Source organism: Bison bison, unplaced genomic scaffold, assembly GCF_000754665.1.
Source record: "Bison bison bison isolate TAMUID 2011002044 unplaced genomic scaffold, Bison_UMD1.0 scf7180017864181, whole genome shotgun sequence".
Classification (NCBI taxonomy): Eukaryota; Metazoa; Chordata; class Mammalia; order Artiodactyla; family Bovidae; genus Bison; species Bison bison.
The window spans coordinates 5,588,128-5,605,172 of NW_011494753.1; the positions used below are offsets into that span (position 1 = coordinate 5,588,128).

The following is a 17,045-nucleotide window of genomic DNA, read 5'->3' on the forward strand; positions in this document are numbered from 1 at the left end:
CCCCGCCGCGGGGCCGGGCTGGGGCCTGGGGTGGCCCGAGGCCGAAGGGGGCGCGGCGCGGTCAGATGGAGGGCACTTCGCCGAGCCCCAGGCTCGCAGGGCGGAGTATCGGGACTGGTGACCCCTGGCGACTCCCCGCTCGGCCCATTCATTCCTCTGTTCGCTCCACAAGTGTTTAGGGGGCGCCTCCGAATGCTGGGGAGGGCCGGGACGGAAACGTGAGGGGCCCGTTCTCCTAGGGTTTGCGGACATTACTCTAGGAAAGGCTGCCAGCACGCAGGGAAACTGAGGCACATGCGATCAGAAGTTGTGTTCCTGCTGGGAACGACTGGATTTGAATTAGTCTTGTTCTGGTTTTCCCTGTTGATGCACAAGCCTTGGAGATGAATTTCTTTAATCTGAACTAGGACCTTGGACATCCCGGTGTCCCTCTGGAGAATGGCTGACTGAGTTTGTCCTGTGTGCCTGTCTCCTGCTTGATCAAGGTTGTCAGACACTGAATAATCACCTTTTCTTTATTAAACAGGGACACGGAGATCTTTAACCTGACACATCATTTTATATGAACATTCCAGGTTTTCTGTGACTGATGACCCGCAGTTGACCCTAAGGACCAATAATAGGCTGAAAAATGCTCTGCACACATAAATGAAAGGCCTAAATGAAACTTTTTCATCCTGTTCATAGAAGAATCAACCTGCTTTTTATGCCCAAGGAGGCTCATTACCCACCAGAGTAGGTGATTAGAAGGATGAGGCAATTTATCCTTGGGAAAGCTTATTGGCCTTCTCACTCCTCCTCTGACTTCTTACTGTTGTCTTATAAAACCTGGGATGTCCTGGATGGTTGTTGGGAGGTGGGGTTTTGTAGTAGGTGACAGCGATGACACTTGGGCCACTTCTGAGGCCGTAGTTCACTCGTCTAGCACTTAGACTTGCCCGAAACAGCGCTAGTATCAAAATACCTGTCTGTGGGAGCGTTTGCAAGCTGGAGAAAGCTGCCTAAGAAGGTTGGCTGGGTGGCAACAGTGATAGAATGTTTATATTTAGCCACATGTGCCGAGTGTGGCTGTCACAAGTTTAAAATGCTTTCCTGTAAGACCATTTGTCTGTTACTTGTGTTCTTTCTCATCTATATTTAGGTGGCTTACTGTAGCTTTGAAAGTCACTGGCTTTTTATGTAGTGTTGGTGATTCATGGATTTGCTCCCTATATTCATTGTAGGCTGTTTGTGAGAACATCCTTTAAGGAGAGCACAGCCAGGCTTCTAATTTCGCGTTTCAGGGGCAGCGTGTGGGACAGTCTCTGACCCCGGTTCAGGTCAGATCTCAGAGCGCTGTCCAAGCGTAAGTCATGGCTGTGCGCCTGCAGTTGGAGTGAGTCGGCTGCTGGTGTTCTGAAGCTTTTTTTAAAATTAGACTTGACCGGTAACACATTTCTGTAGTTGTTGCCTTGCATATATGTATACCTGTCTGAGCAGAGGTGGTTGATTTGTTTTAAACTAATATTTACAACCAGGTATTGAATTAGTGTCGTGTAAATGAGGCTCTTGAAGGGTCTGGCAGGTCCCTTTCAGCTTGGGGTGGGGTGGGGGAGGGGTTCTGTGATGTTTCAGGAATACAGTACTTCTCTGTCCCCACCATCCATGAAGGGGATAAAGCCCTTTAATTTAGTTCTCAGCTAAAACTTCTTCCAGGGGACTGCCTCTGACCATAGTGTGAACCACTTGTCCTCAACCTTCTTTAATTATGCTGCCCATATTCCCCAGCAACGAAAGGGGTTGAGAAGACTGGGGACACAGTTTATAGAAACTCTACTATGGGTTGCCTAGAGAGGACTCATGCGTTCGTTCACCAGACACCTCCTTTCTGGGCCCTCTGTGTACTGGGCACAGCGTGTAGGCCTTTGCTTTTGTGTGCAAGTCTAAATAGTTCTTGTCTACTTTATCTGCCATAGGCAGAACCTTTTTTGTTTTTTTCCTGCTAAGTTAGTCACTATATTAACATCTCTTCCAAAATAGACTAAGCCAGTCCCTTCCTCCTTGCTCCGGGCCACTGAGGAGGCTGCTGGGTGTTGGTCTTTGTTTTGTGCCTTGTTGTCCTGTGTTGCTAAGCACTGGGTGCCTGTGTGTGATGTCAGGTGCCCTGTGTGGAGTCTCTACTTTTCTGCAGCTGGTTTTCTGAAAGAGACACAGGCAGTGTGTCGGTCAGGGAGTCCCTTTCGGGGGCTGTGACTGGGGTTAGAGTCGTCGCTGTTAACCCCAGCCAGCTTTAGAGATGAGTTTGCTCTTTTGGCCAATTTCATCATAACTTTTAGTTTGAATGACAGACATGCAAATTCAAAAATGTTAAGAGGGCAGTACTGTACAGGAAATGTCAGGATATTGAGGAAAACCCACCAAGTACACATGAGCCTAACTGCTGTCGCTGTGCTTCCTTCCAGCCTTTTTCCAGCGTGATTGTATACGGGCATCCGGGCACAGAGGTCTTTTTCCCTCACCAGTTAATATTTTACCATCAATGCTTTCCCAAGTTGCTGCATAGTCTCTAAAGCCATTTTTCCAGCTGCATAATAATCTTATTAAAAGTCCTATGGCAGGGACTTCCCTGGTGGCCCAGTAGTTAAGAATCTGCCTTCCAATGCAGGGCATGAAGGTTGTTGGATCCTTGGTCAGGGGACTAAGAACCCACATGCCACAAGGCTGTGAATCCCACACGCTGCAACAGAGACCAAAGGAAAAAAAAACAAAACAGTCCTATGACAAATTATTACTGTCTGAAAGGTGAGCTGGACAGAGTACTAATCTCCTGCTGTGAGAACGGGGTCAGGCACGGCCCTGAATTAGACTGGAGTGCTGAGACCCCCAGGGTTGTGGGAGCCCCATGCCCACATGAGATCTGGCTTCTGGTTGAATGCCACAAGGAAAAGGGCATTCCTTTTCCTTTGTAGATTAGTCATCTGTTCTGTTAAGACCAAGTGTCTTTTCAAGTATCCATAATATTTGGTGAGCGTTTCTAGTGGACATGAAGTGTATTTACCTAGTGAGTATTTACCTAGTGACTATACTTACCTAGTATGTTTAGCTAGTGACTATACTTACCTAGTATATTTAGCTAGTGACTATACTTACCTAGTATATTTAGCTAGTGAATATACTTCAGGAAGTATATTTACCTAGTGCAGACCCCAGGAACTCTCTCTCGGGGCAGCCTGGCCTGATTGCTTTCTGATCTTCCGTGCCTCGCACCTCATCCCTAAACCTTCTTTTTCTGCTGTGGAAGGGAGTAGTGGTGAGTGCTACCTCTTTCTTTACAGAAATGGTGTGCAAGAATCAATATATCAAAAGACCTAACTACCTTGAGTATGACTCTGATGTCTCTGAGACAGTTTTTTAAATTACCCAGTTGTTAGCTATTACTTTTTAGTTATCATCTATTATTTATTATTACTTATTAGATCTCCATCCGGGATCTGCAGTACAGGAGAAAACCTAGTGTCTCTGTGATTTCCATACTTGTATATTCAGAGCACTTTTTTTCCTGCATGCTTTCTGGAGCCAGCTGCATTATAGGATGTTTATATAGACATCTGTCTCACAGACTAAACCATACCTCTGAAGAACCAAGACTCTGTCTCATTTATTCATTTCTCAATTCCCAGAATCGAGCCATTCATGTAACAGGTATTTCCCAAGTGCCTTCTACATGCTCGGCAGCGTTTTAGGCTTGGGGATATGCTAGTGGACACAGCTGACCTAACTCCCTGTCCTCAGGGAACTGACATTGCAGTGGGGGACACAACCCCAACAGTAAGTGCTCAGGTGTTGGGGAACAGTGAGGAGGCCGGTAAAGCCCAAGCAGAATTTCAGGGAGCTGGAGGCAGTGGTGTCAAGTTGAGCTTGCAGATGGGAATAAGAATTAGGTTTTACTCCAAGTGAAATGGGCCCCTTGAAAGGCTCAAGGCAGAGGGTTGACATGATTAGCTGGCAAGTTCTGGCTGCTGTGTGCAGTAGACTGAAAGCCAGGGTGAGGGTGGAAGGTGGGAATCCACTGGGAAGTCACTGCTGTTATCCAGGCCAAGAGGGTGCCTGTGCCTGGGCAGGCATAGTGATGGTGAGAAGGGATGGATTTTGGATATTTTATAGTGATTTATATTAAAAACTTCTCTATCTACAGAGAAGACAAGAATGGTACAACAAACGTGTGTTTCTTTCACCCACTTTCACTGATTATAAATATGTTGCCACATTTGCTTTCCCCATCTCTATTACTATTTGCTAAAGCTTTGGAAAGTAAGTTGCACACATCATAACCTGTCAGCCCTAAATGTTTCTCCTGGGAAAACAATATCTTTTATATAACCATAGTTATGTAAACCATAGCCAGACTCCTCTATCCATGGGATTTTCTAGGCAAGAATACTGGAGTGGGTTGCCATTTACTCCTCCAGGGGATTTTCCCAACCCAGGGATCGAACCGGCATCTCCTGCATCAGCAGACGGATTCTTTACTACTAGCACCAACTAAGAAGCCCCACATAACCATAGTACCGTTATCAAATTAACATTGAGAAATTATCCAATTAACATTGAGAAAAAATTCCTGTTTTTCCAGTTGTTCCAATGTCCTTTGTAGCCATTTTTTTCTCCAGTGTAAGATTCAACACAGGATCCAATTCAGGGTCACACGTTACATTTCGTTTTCCTGTCTTTTAGTTTTGCAATGTGTGCGTGCATGCATGCTAAGTCACTCCAGTCATGTCTGATTCTTAGCGACCCCATGGATTGTAGCCTGCCAGGCTCCTCTGTCCATGGGATTCTCCAGGCAAGAATACTGGAGTGGATTGCCATGCCCTCCTCCAGGGGATCTTCCCAACCCAGGGATTGAAACTGGGTCTCTTAAGTCTCCTGCATTAGCAGGCAAGTTCCTTACCCCTAGTGCCACCTGGAGTTTTGCTACTTCAGTTTGGGTTCTCTGCTTCTTTTCTTACAATTGGATTACAAGGTACAGTTTTGACAGACTTGGGTGTTTTGTCTGTCTTAGGGCACTGGAAATGGACTTTTGAAGGTAGCATCAGAAGGATTTGTTGACAGATGAGATGTGAGGGAGAGGAAATGAGGTTTTGGCATTGCCAATAAGTGAGATATGGGGGAGACTGCAAGGGGGGAGACTGCAAGAGGGGAGGGACTTTGAGGGGCGATCAGGACAGTTTTATGCACGCTGTCTGCAGCCCAAATGCGGAGTGTTGCTCACAAAATGTTTGTAGTCAAATTTCATGCTACTGAACTAGGAAAGCAGCCCTCCTGAGCTGGAAAGCCAGCAGTATGCTGGGAGCTCTGGGCCTTTTCTGGTTGTAGGTTAAGCCCTGGCCTGGTCTCATGGCATCTTAATTCTGCTCCACTTCTTCCTGTCTGGTGCAGCCCAAGGAGGCAGAAAGTCCTTCCTACTGCTCTGTATCCTTTACCCTCTGCAGAGAGGCAGTGGTCCTGCCTCTCATCCTGTAGTAATGCTTGCCCTATGCATCCCACGCTACAAGGAGATTGAATGGAAAAGTCAGGTTCCAAATAACCTATAGACCCACCAGTTTGGGGGGTTGGATGCAGAATCCCTTTGTTATTGCATTTGTATGGTGAGTTTGCTTCATAAACAACTCAAACCTTCTCTCTCTCTCTTTAATCTTTTTTTTTTTCTTTTAAAGTTTAAGCTCATATCCCAGGCATATGAAGTGCTTTCAGATCCAAAGAAAAGGGACATTTATGACCAGGGTGGCGAACAGGCCATTAAGGAAGGAGGCTCAGGCAGCCCCAGCTTCTCTTCCCCCATGGACATCTTTGACATGTTCTTTGGTGGCGGAGGACGGATGGCTCGAGAGAGAAGAGGTAAATAAAGACGTTAAGCAAGTTTTTGTTTCCAAATTGTATGTGTTACTGGAATCAGGAGGGATCTTGCCTTAAAAGGGTGTAGTTACCGTGTTTGGGAAATCATTAACTTTAAGTAGTTCATCACTAGCCTAGTATCCAGGCTACCCAGAGACTCTTAGTACAGCTAGTAGTTAATTGCCTGACGCTCTCCAAACCCCACATATAAAGGAGCAAATGGTGAATTCCCTGGTGGTCCAGTGCTAAGGATTCTGCCCTTTTACTTTCGGGGCCTGGGTTCAATTCCTAGTTGGGGAACTAAGGTCCCCCAAGTGGTGTGCTCCACCCCCCGACCCACCCCCACAAAGGAGCAAATGGTGGTGAGAAGGAAGGAGGAAGGTCAAGATTACCTTGCCCTCCTTTTCTCTTCTGTTGGGGTCAGACTCCCAGTGTCCTAAGAGCCGTGATGGCCGCTCCTGTGGTTAGTGCTGATGACTCTGCCGAGCGCGCGCCTCCTCCCTGAGTCTCCTGACCCGGTGGGGCTCTGTTTCCGGCTGGTGTTCTGTCATTCAGGGTGCAGCGTCATTTCCTCAGCCTCCTCAGGAGATTCTCTGGTAACAAAATTCACCCCTTGATGTTTGAACATCTTTGTAAAAGAAACTACCTTGCCCATCTCTTCAGAATGCATTAGGACTAGCAGCTTCATCCCCAGAGGTGAATGAGGAACTTAGCTCTTGGTGGAATGGTCCCAGGGCTCTGTTTTTTAATTCTGGGGTTTGTTCTTCCTAATTTTTCTATCTCTTACCTCATGACAGGCTCTAGCTGTCACCTCTGACTATTACCAGTGGTCTCTTATAGCCTCCTTCCCCTGTCCAGCTTACAGTTGGTACTCTGCTTTAGATCTCAAAACCAGATAGATAGCCAAGCTTATTTCAATCCTGAATGAAATCAAAATAAACAATCTCTGCATTGAGGTTTAAGAAGGGTTGTTTGGTGTCAACAAGAGGCCCCTGGATGAGTAAGGCTATACCAATTCTCACATTATAATTGACTTTGGGCTTTGAAAACCTTGGCTGTCAATTCTGTGAATATAGTGTGCTAAAAATCATGAAGTGTTTATTAGGCAAAAATCTTTACCCTGTTGTCTGGGTGCATTGCCTGCTCATATAATTGACAGTGTGGATGTGATTAAAACCTTTGGGTACCCTCTTGCCCAGCTCTCTCACTGTCTTGAGATGAACAACTTCACACCCTTAATTAGTCATCTCTCAAGGTTGACAGCCAATAGCCAAGGACAGCATCTCAGTCCTTGATGTGAGGACTCATCTCAGTCCATCTCTCAGACCTCGAGAGCCCTGTGGGCGACAGAGGGGACCTGATGCTGTGGATCCTGAGAGGCTGGGATGGCACCAGAGCAGACAGATGCCCTCCCTGAAGATGAAAGGCCACTGTCCTGCGTGAACAGACAAGATTTCCACAGATGAAAGAGTTTGCAGTCAGTCACAAGTCACAGAAGGGCTCAAAAAGTAAAGGGCATTATGTTCAAGAAAGAGTTTCAGTAGAAGGTCCAGAGTCTGACTTCATGTGTCATCTGTAAGGAAAGGTCTCTCTTCATGGGAACCTGCTTCACCAGTCTCACTGGTTAACATAATGGGCTTCCTCATTGATCTCTCATTCTCAGATTTGTTCTTAGAAAATAAAGATGGAAAGTCTTTGTTGACATCTATAAATGACTGAATAATTAACTCATAGCTGGAAAAGATATTAGTTCTCATATTGGCAGAGGGCCAGAAGGATGGGCCAGGTGTAACTGAAGCTTTGCCTCCCCCAGGGAAGGGGATGAATGAATGACAACAGGCACAGTCTGAGTCTCTGGAGATTTCATACAACTAAAGGTCATATAGGTGGTGTTTAATACAGTGGTACATCTGATACAGTATTGCTAATTGGTTTCTTTCTCCTCCGTAAGGCAAGAATGTGGTACATCAGTTGTCTGTAACTCTTGAAGATTTATATAATGGAGTCACAAAGAAATTGGCTCTCCAGAAAAATGTAATTTGTGAGAAATGTGAAGGTAAGGATTCATTTCTGAATGAGTCTCATAGTTCTGGTTCCTCAGATCTGGAAACAATTCTTATTGTTTTACAATTCAGAGAAAAACAATTGATCTTTTCAGATATGAAGGTCAGAAATTACAAACAGGTGGCCTGAGGGCCAAACCCATTTTATTTGGCCCTGTACATCTTTTCTTTGGCTTGCACATTTATTTAATGTGTTGTCAATTATTTTAAAAATATAAAAATGAAGATAGTTCACCCAGCCCTAGGGGTCAGCACACTTTTGCTGTAAAGGGCCAGATGGTAGATATTTTGGGCTCTGTGAGCCATACCGTGTCTGTCGTAACTATCGAACTCTTAGTGCAGAAGCAGCCATAGACAGGAAATAAACAGATAAATAAACAGATGATGCACCTGTCTTCTAATAAAGATTTATTTACAAAATCATGTAGCTGGCCATAGTTTACTGTCCTTGACTTAAACATAAATGTAATTAGCATGGGTTTTTTAAATCTTAATTTTTCAAGAAAAGTCAGATCCAGTGACTTCGTCACACGCTGTGTCCCACAGAGAAGTGGCTGGGCTGGGTAGCCGCTCCTATGGGCAGGGATGTGTTCTCCAGCCTCCACGGTCACGTGTAGGCATGGGTGTTTTTCCACCCTGGGGTGGAAGAAAATAGTTGGTGACGTTAAAGTGATGAATTTGCCTTGGCACAGCCAAAACCACAAATATTTGCAATCACATGTTAATATCTGGATATTGTCTGCTTGGCTAGAATCATCCAGACTCTCCCACATGGCTTTTTATGATTGTGAATAGAATTCAAACCAGTGTCCAGTTTCATGGCTCATCACCCTTCTGTGGTGGCGTCCAGCAGAGCCTCTTTTAAGGGAAGAGTACAGCCTCGTTCCTGTCTCCCTGCAGGCGTTGGTGGGAAGAAGGGGTCTGTGGAGAAGTGCCCGGTGTGCAAGGGGCGAGGGATGCAGATTCACATCCAGCAGATTGGGCCGGGCATGGTGCAGCAGATCCAGACCGTGTGCATCGAGTGCAAGGGCCAGGGCGAGCGCATCAACCCCAAGGACCGCTGCGAAAGCTGCAACGGTGCCAAGGTCATCCGAGAGAAGAAGATTATCGAGGTACACGTGGAGAAAGGTGAGGCAGTGCAGCACGAGCACCCCAGGCTGGCAGAAGTGCCCCTCAGGTGCTGAGTATGGAGCACGCAGGTTAGGTATCAGGGAGAGGAGCCACAGCACAGCTGGAGTTTAGATACCCTTAGTGTGGGCCATCAATTCTTCCAATCCAAAGCAATTTCTTTTTAAGGTTTTCCAATGCTCCAGAAGTCACTTGACCTTGATTTTGGTTAATTGCCCTCGCTTGCAATTCTCAAGCCATCCTTTAGAGTCATTTGGAGTGCTCTTGCTAGTGGCTTTTATCGTGCATTGGCTGTGAGAGCTCATGTACGTCTTCACAGCTGTGAGTCCCTTTCCTCCACACATTTCCCCTCTGTTGCAGCAGATTCTCCCAAATCCAGCACCTTCCCCCTGCTATTCATTTTGCCTAGGGACATCATTTTAAGGGCTTTTCCCCTCTTAGCTATTCCCCTGATTATTTTGTATCTTTCTAATCCAGAGAATATATTTAAGGTGAGAGATGAGACCAAAGTACACAGTTCAGTACCCAAACCAACACACAGGCTGAGGGACTTGGCTCTGGGCCTGGGTGCACAGAGACTTGTTAGAGCACTGCTTGTGCATCAGCAAGCGGACGTGTGTTCACAGCGCGCTGTCAGCTGTGGTGTCGGGGCCTGGCAGACAGTGCACGGTTGCACGGTGCTCGAGGTGGCAGCCTCGTTTCCCATTCTCCCTGCTTTACGTTTGGCTGAGGACCCGGGATATGTGGAGTGGAGTGGGCCTCTTTGTCAGTGGTATTCCTAGCCACCACTCCCAGCCCCAGGCCTGCACAAAGTTGGGAGGTTTGATGAGTAAAGAACCCCCCAAAGGGCTCTGTGAGCCTTCTTCAAAAGCTTTGTTGAAAGTATGGTTTTTAAAAGAAATGGCTAATCAGAAAGGGATGATGTTTCATAGGTATGAAGGATGGGCAAAAGATACTATTTCATGGAGAAGGAGATCAGGAGCCCGAGCTGGAGCCTGGTGATGTCATAATTGTGCTTGATCAGAAGGATCATAGTGTCTTTCAGAGACGAGGCCATGACTTGATCATGAAAATGAAAATTCAGCTTTCTGAAGCCCTTTGTGGCTTCAAGAAGACGATAAAAACACTGGATGATCGAGTCCTTGTTATTACATCTAAATCAGGTAATGTTTCAAATGTGTGTTTCGTTGTAGTTCTGTGTGTTTGGCCTGGTGATCCTGGCAACTTAACCTTGGTTTCACATTCAAGTTAGTGTGACTTGATTTTTTGTAAATTTAAAGTCATCAGTAGAGACTCAAGAATTTTGTCAATTTCTTTTATAGTCTGCTTGAAAAAAAATTCAGAGTTGGAATCTATGGGGATCTAAAATTTTACCTGGAACCTGCCAATCTGACTTAAAATTTAAAAAAAAATTAACTTTTGTGTAATAAAACACAGCTGATAATAGGTGGTTTTTTTCCCTATCACGTGGTGATGTGCTGATTCATCCACATTCCTCTAGCCTCTGTGTTGCGATTACATATGAGACGTTTTAAAATAGAATATTCCTGAAAAAAGGGCATCGCCTGCCAGCTTACCCTTGGTGGCATCTAGAGAACTGCTTATCTGCACACATGCACAGGAGCTGGAGGAAGCTGCCTCTGAACCAGAAGGATTCTCACGGGCCTGAGAGTTCAGCCTGCCAGCACGTGTCTAGATGCCAGGCTCCCAGTTCCCAGGAGGGCTAGTGCTCACTGCAGCTGGGGCCTCAGAGCACCTGCCTGGAAGGGGCCGTGGGGAGAGGGGAGAGAGACCAGGCTGGGACGCTCGACTTGTAGCTGCCTGTGAACAGCACTTCAGGTCAGTTGTCCATGTCAAAGAGTGTCCACATGGGTGCAGTGGTGGCTGAGCCACCCAGATGTTCTTGACCCCATCACTGGCCATGAGCAGTGCTGTTCTGGTCCCCTCGCTGGGCACAGGGTTACTGGGGAGTCTGACTTTTCATGTGGGCATCTGAGATTTAAAGCTAGATGGGATGGGTTCAGGGCTGGGCTTGGAGGTAACCAGCGAGTGAGCCTATCCAGCAGCAGTGGAAATAATCAAGACCCTGCAGTCCAGTGGGGTGAGCCACCTGGTCTCCCCGACCACCTTCCGGGCCTTTCTTCCTCTGTATCCATTTCTCTCTTCCCTTTTCTGGCCTGTTCTCTTTCTCTGCCACTTTCCTCTTCGGCTTTTTCTGTTTCTTCCTTTTCTGGGTATAGATGAAATGGAATTATATACCCCAGTCTTAATCAGAGGTTTTCTTTTGTCTTTTACATTTGGAAACAATTTCAAATTTAACAAAAAGTTGTGAAAATAAAAGTAGCACGAGGACCACCGATACATGGTTTGCCTGTTGTTAAAATCTTAGCATTTGGTTTTTTGTTCTGTTTGCATACAGATCTACTTAAGGATTGAGGAAAAGCACTGCACTGTAATACAAATATCCATGAAAAACTTAAATACAGCATCTTCCTTTAGATTCCATTTGTAAGCCTCCCAAGGTACCCAGTTCCTCCCCTCACTTGTGTAGGAAAGTTTGAGGATTGTAGTTTGCACAAAGCCCTAGGTTGTGAGTGGGTGTGTGCCCAAGACCCCTGGTATCATGTCCAGTGTCCCCTAACATTACCTCACCCCTTATTCCAGCCCTTCTGGAAATAGGAGCTGGGTGGCATCTTTGGGATGCTGTGTGACTTCTTTGGGAAAGCTCATCCTTGGCCGAGCTCCCTGGAGCTGGGGCCCGTGCCATAGGATGGGAGCCCAGGGCTCCTTGCTGTCTCCCAACTAATCCCAGCCACAAGGACAGGAGAGAGGAGGCGAGCCGCAGAGGGAGAAAGTGGTGAACCCTGAGAAACCCATTTCTTTGCTTAGTTACAAGGAGGGCAGGGTGTCCGGGAAACCTCCTGCTGGAGATTTCGCTTGTTTTTTCGTTTTGCCCATTTATCTTTTTTTTTTTTTTTTGAGTCCTCGCCTTTTCTCTTCAGCTCTTCTTCTGTTGTTCTGGCTTATTTCTCTTTCCTTCGTTTCCTCTTCCTTCTTTTCCTATTGTACTGCCTTCCTCGTTAGAGCCCCTTAGGCTGTCTTGAAAATGGCTGAGAATGAGGAGATTAGAGAAAAAAGCGCCTTAAGAGCTTCAGCAGGTTGTGATCCCCCTGACTGAAGGCGGAGCTGTACCTCCCAGAAGAGTCAAAAGTCATCCTCTTTTCCCTGTCTTACATGTGGTTGTCCATACTTGGTCCCAGGGTTTCCTTGCCCTCAGAGAGTTAAAGCAGAAGCCTGAGGAGCTGTGCTGAGAGCAATAAGAAGTGACACCTGATAGGAACAGAGAGACAGAAAGCTATTTAAAAACAAAATGAAAACCATGACAAGCCCAGTAGCATGGGGCTGTTTGGCTAAGGCTGCCATCAGCAGCTCTAAGGGCCCTGTGTGAGCCACACAGCCCTGTGCTGAATGACCCTCAAGAAGAGAGTCCTCCACGTGCTTTATTTTGAAAAATTCCCATGAGATACTTCAATAGATCTCCTCTGGAGAGCATTCATCCAGGAGAGTGGGATGCTGAATAAATAAGTGTTTGCCCCCACCCCCCGTTCATATTTTTCCTGGGTATTTATTTCTTTACCCATTTTCATTACTGAGCTGAAAGGCATACTTAAAAAAAAAAAAAGAAACCCTTTTATCTCTCTTCATATTTGGAAGGAAAAAATATTTTAAAATTTGGGATGAACCAAGTGCTCTGGTGGAGAAGGAAATGGCACCCCACTCTAGTACTCTTGCCTGGAGAATCCCAGGGACAGGGCAGCCTGGTGGGCTGCCGTCTATGGGGTTACACAGAGTCAGACATGACTGAAGCGACTTAGCAGCAGCAGCAAGTGCTCTGTGGGTGCTGAACTCCCATGATACCTTCTGAAAAAGTGTAGAAACGTCAGACCCAGCAAGTGCAAGCTGGGCCAGCTCCATCCCACAGGTGTGTGAGGAGACCTCTGTGCCTTTTGAGCTCCCTGCCAAGGAGGCTAGCTCTCCTGCTGGGCTCCTTCAAGGCCGATTCTTGCTCCAAGCTCTGCTCGAGTCTGTGAGGAGGAGAATCTCCTCCCACTCATGGGAAAGTCATTTTGTAATATCTGAAGAGGCAGGCTAACATAATAGCCCTGTTTTCCCAAACTGAGTGTTGATTCCTAGTTCACGTTTTTAAACCTGCTTTATGATGGAGGCTCCAGCCCCTTCTCCTTGGATACACTGCAGGATCCCAGCACATGGATCAGAGAGTGTTCCACTCCCACCCTCCTCTCATCCCCTTTGCCCAGCCAGTTCCTCTGACAGGGACCATTTTGGCTGGGACCAGCTTTCTAGTCAGATGCTCCATGACCCCTGCCTTAGCCTGCTGCTGTGAGGGTGCTCGGGCCTGCCCCAGGCTCCAGGCCGTTGTCCATCTTCCTATTTCATAAGTAAACCTTTTGTGTGTGTGTATGTGACAGGTGAGGTGATAAAGCACGGGGACCTGAAATGTGTACGTAATGAAGGAATGCCGATCTACAAATCACCTCTGGAGAAAGGGATTCTGATCATACAGTTTTTAGTAAGTACGTGTGTGTGTGTGTGTGTGTGTGTGTCAGTTTTTAGTAAGTACGTGTGTGTGTGTGTGTGTGTCAGTTTTTAGTAAGTACGTGTGTGTGTGTGTGTGTGTGTGTGTGTGTGTGTGTGTGTGTGTGTGTGTGTGTGTGTGTGTGTTATTCCCATGGGACATAAAATTAAATGCCTTAATTGGGAAGGGAAGAAACAACTTTTTCCCACCTCACTCTTTACAGGTTATTTTTCCTGAAAAACACTGGCTTCCCCAAGACAAGCTTTCCCAGCTGGAAGCTCTGCTCCCACCTCGACAGAAAGTCAGGATTACAGAGGACATGGATCAGGTGGAGCTGAAGGAGTTTAATCCCAACGAGCAGAACTGGCGCCAGCACAGGGAAGCCTATGAAGAGGACGATGACGGGCCGCGGGCTGGAGTGCAGTGCCAGACGGCATGACGCGGCCCCGTACAGCGTGGCCTGGCGGGACTAGCACATCATGAATGTAAAGTTGGCACAATGAAAAATGGCATCGCTTTAACGGCCTCGTGTTTGGGGAGTCCTGTGTATGTGTTCAGCATTCTCAACTGCTGAGTGTCTTTTGGTTTTTCTTTTGTTTTTCTTTTGGTTGTAACTTAAGTTATAGCTTAATTTATATTTAAATGTTTTAAGTGTAAATCACTAGTCTGCATATGGAATCTGTTTATTTACATTTTCAGGATGTTTTTGAGATGCCAGTGAACGCACTGACACTTTGTGCTTCTAGTGGCTTTGCCATAATTCAGTTCCACCAATAAAGCACAGCCCAGACAGGAGCACTCAGCCCCCGAGCAAACCTCCAGGCGCGAAGTGGGTGACCTGGCCCATGTCCAGCTCTGCAGTTTCTTCCCCTCCGCACCTGCCTCCCAAGGCAAAGTTACGGAGGGCATGATCTCAGGGCTGCTAATGTTACATTTCCGAATCTAGATTCTAGATGGTTCTACTCAAGAATAAAAGCACATCTGTGGGCTGGATTTGGCTGCAGTGCCTGGCTCACACTGAGTGGGCTGCAGGGCCAACTTGGTTCCTACTGTCTTATGCCCTTGAGTGTTTGGAGTGGGGTGGGTCTGATCATCTCTTTTGGAAGCTTCCTGAGCTTTCCAGGCCTTGTGGTGAGGACAAACGAGTGTTTTAAATGAAACACTGATGATACTTTTGCCTGCGACCCCTGCACCTTGCCTTTTGTTTTCTGTTGACAGCGTTTGCAGTGCTGTTCCACCAAAGTGCTTACTTGTAAAGAAAATGAAACCATCCATATCCCCAGCAGCCTTAGTGCAGCAACAGAAGCCGTGGGAGATGCTGGTGACTCAGCCCCGTGGCACAGCCAGTCTCCCTGCCTGCCCAGTTATCCTGGATGACTTGAGGCTCTGGAAAGGCAGGGGACATCTCAGTGTTTTCCCTCATTCTCCCAGATTCAGCTCCCTTCCAAAGGATGGATGGTTCATCTCCTTGCACAGCCATATCACAAAGGGCTTCCTGCTCAAGGGATAAAGTTTCAGCGAAAACTTAAAAGTTCTACTCTGGACCGCAGTCTGTATGGGCTACCACTGTAAATGATAATTTGTTCAGAAAGATATTAGTTCCTTGTTTACTCCTGGCAGGTAGACTACAATATAAATTTAGATTCCTCAACCTTCAGCTATTACTGCTCCTTTCCTTCGCATAACAGTCACAAAGAAAAACTGCTGCCTTCTCAGCTGCTGGGTTAAAGCAGAGACCACTTTTCAGATCCACCCTTACTTGGTCATATAGTACCTGCAAGTCTGACTCAGACCAGGGACCTCGCCAGGAGGGCCAAAGGGCAGATCAGACCCATGGCAGGTAGGTTCAGCGGATGGACCCCACTCTAGCAGAACACAGCAGTGGTGGGTGGGCATAATTTACTCAAGAAAGGTACAGAAGGAGCCTGCCTGTCCCACTGACCATTAGTCAGGAAAGAAAATCTACTCTTCCAGCTAAGCCTGTATGAAAATCAGGTTACAAATGGACCACAACTCCAGGGTGTTCTGTTTCTGTGCTGTGACTTCCTGAAGAATTATTGCCAGAAAACTCCTGTAGTTGATGATAAGGCAAAATTGCATTCAGCTCCTTGTCATGTAAATGGGATCTGGAGGGTGTTGCTTAAAATTTATTCCACCTGTACATTTGTCACTTTAAAATTAAAATTGAGCTGGTATGAGACAGATGGTTTTGTTTTTATTTACTTTTATTTCCAATGACTAGTGCTAAGGTGCAAGTTTGCCTCATATTGGTTGATAAAATGGAATGAAGGTTCTGCTCTCATGGAGCTTATATTTGGGGTGGGGATAAATCCATCAGGCAATGATGACTGCAGTGACGAATGAGAATAACGGGAAAGGGGCGAGGGGAAGGCCTCTTACTGGGAGCGGACACCAGAGAACAACCTGAAAGCAGCAAGACCTGTGGAAGTCTGAGGAAGGAACATCTGAGGAAGGCAGAGGAAATGGCCAGGGCTGTGTGGATATGATCTCGGGTGGCCTCAGGCTGCAGCATCTTGAAGTGGGGCTTGGGTTCCCAGAGATTGAGGTCAGGTCACGCAGGGAGAGCACCAAATCCTAACCACTGGACCAGAGGTCAATGCAAGGGGCCCTGGCCCTTTGGCTTTACAGAGAAGAATTTCCACAAAGGCAAAAAACAGTAAAGCAAGTAAAAAGCTGGTGGTGGGGGGGAAGTACAGTACGTGTAGATAGATACATGGGCAGACTCAGAGGAGAGTCCCTGAGTCACACTCTCCGGACAGGCTGAATGCCTTTTAAGGGGCATTTTTCTGGGTTTCCTTTGGCCAGTCATTTGGAGTTGCCCGGTTCACAGTCCATATTTGGTGTATCTCAGGATCTTCCTCTATGTGTGTGCACACATCTCTTAGCCAAGATGGAGTCTACTGAAGAGGCTATGGGTACAACATCCCTTGACATCCCTCCCCTTTGACCTCCAAGGAGCCTTTCTGTGCATGTGTGGTCAGGGAGGTCGCCTGACTTGGAGAATGAGAAATATGTGGTATGACCAGGGCCCAGCTTCCTCCCTTAATTATCCTGCTCTTCTTGTCTTGGAGTTTCAGTCCACAGGGAATGAATCTCCAATTGCTTTACTCTGGTTGGGGGCCTGTCCACTTCCTGCCTCAGTTATAGGAAGGTGAACAAGGCAGAGGCAGGAGAGAGAAGAGAGGATGGGCTTGATTTAGGGTTGTGGGGAGTCTGGAGGGAAAGCACAGGACCTGACGTGAAGCATATGAAGTTACGATCAGTAAAAAGCAGCAAACTTCGGAGTGTTAGCTACTTACACCTCTCCTGTTACGTGCAGACCACGTCTCAAGTGGGCCACTGAGAAAACTGAGGTGTAGGAG

At 46.7% G+C, this 17,045-nt stretch overlaps 1 protein-coding gene across 1 annotated transcript in view; it reads left to right on the top strand.

The window, feature by feature from the left end:
• DNAJA4 (DnaJ (Hsp40) homolog, subfamily A, member 4) overlaps positions 1-15,862 on the top strand; it is a 16,753-nt gene extending 891 nt beyond the window's left edge. Inside the window, exons 3-8 of the mRNA XM_010843277.1 lie at positions 5,692-5,877; positions 7,826-7,930; positions 8,838-9,065; positions 9,998-10,228; positions 13,556-13,656; positions 13,886-15,862. Of these exons, the coding sequence (XP_010841579.1) occupies positions 5,692-5,877; positions 7,826-7,930; positions 8,838-9,065; positions 9,998-10,228; positions 13,556-13,656; positions 13,886-14,101 (1,067 nt within the window). The 3' untranslated portion in view covers positions 14,102-15,862. The remainder of the gene's footprint in view (positions 1-5,691; positions 5,878-7,825; positions 7,931-8,837; positions 9,066-9,997; positions 10,229-13,555; positions 13,657-13,885) is intronic.
• Positions 15,863-17,045: the final 1,183 nt, after the last annotated feature.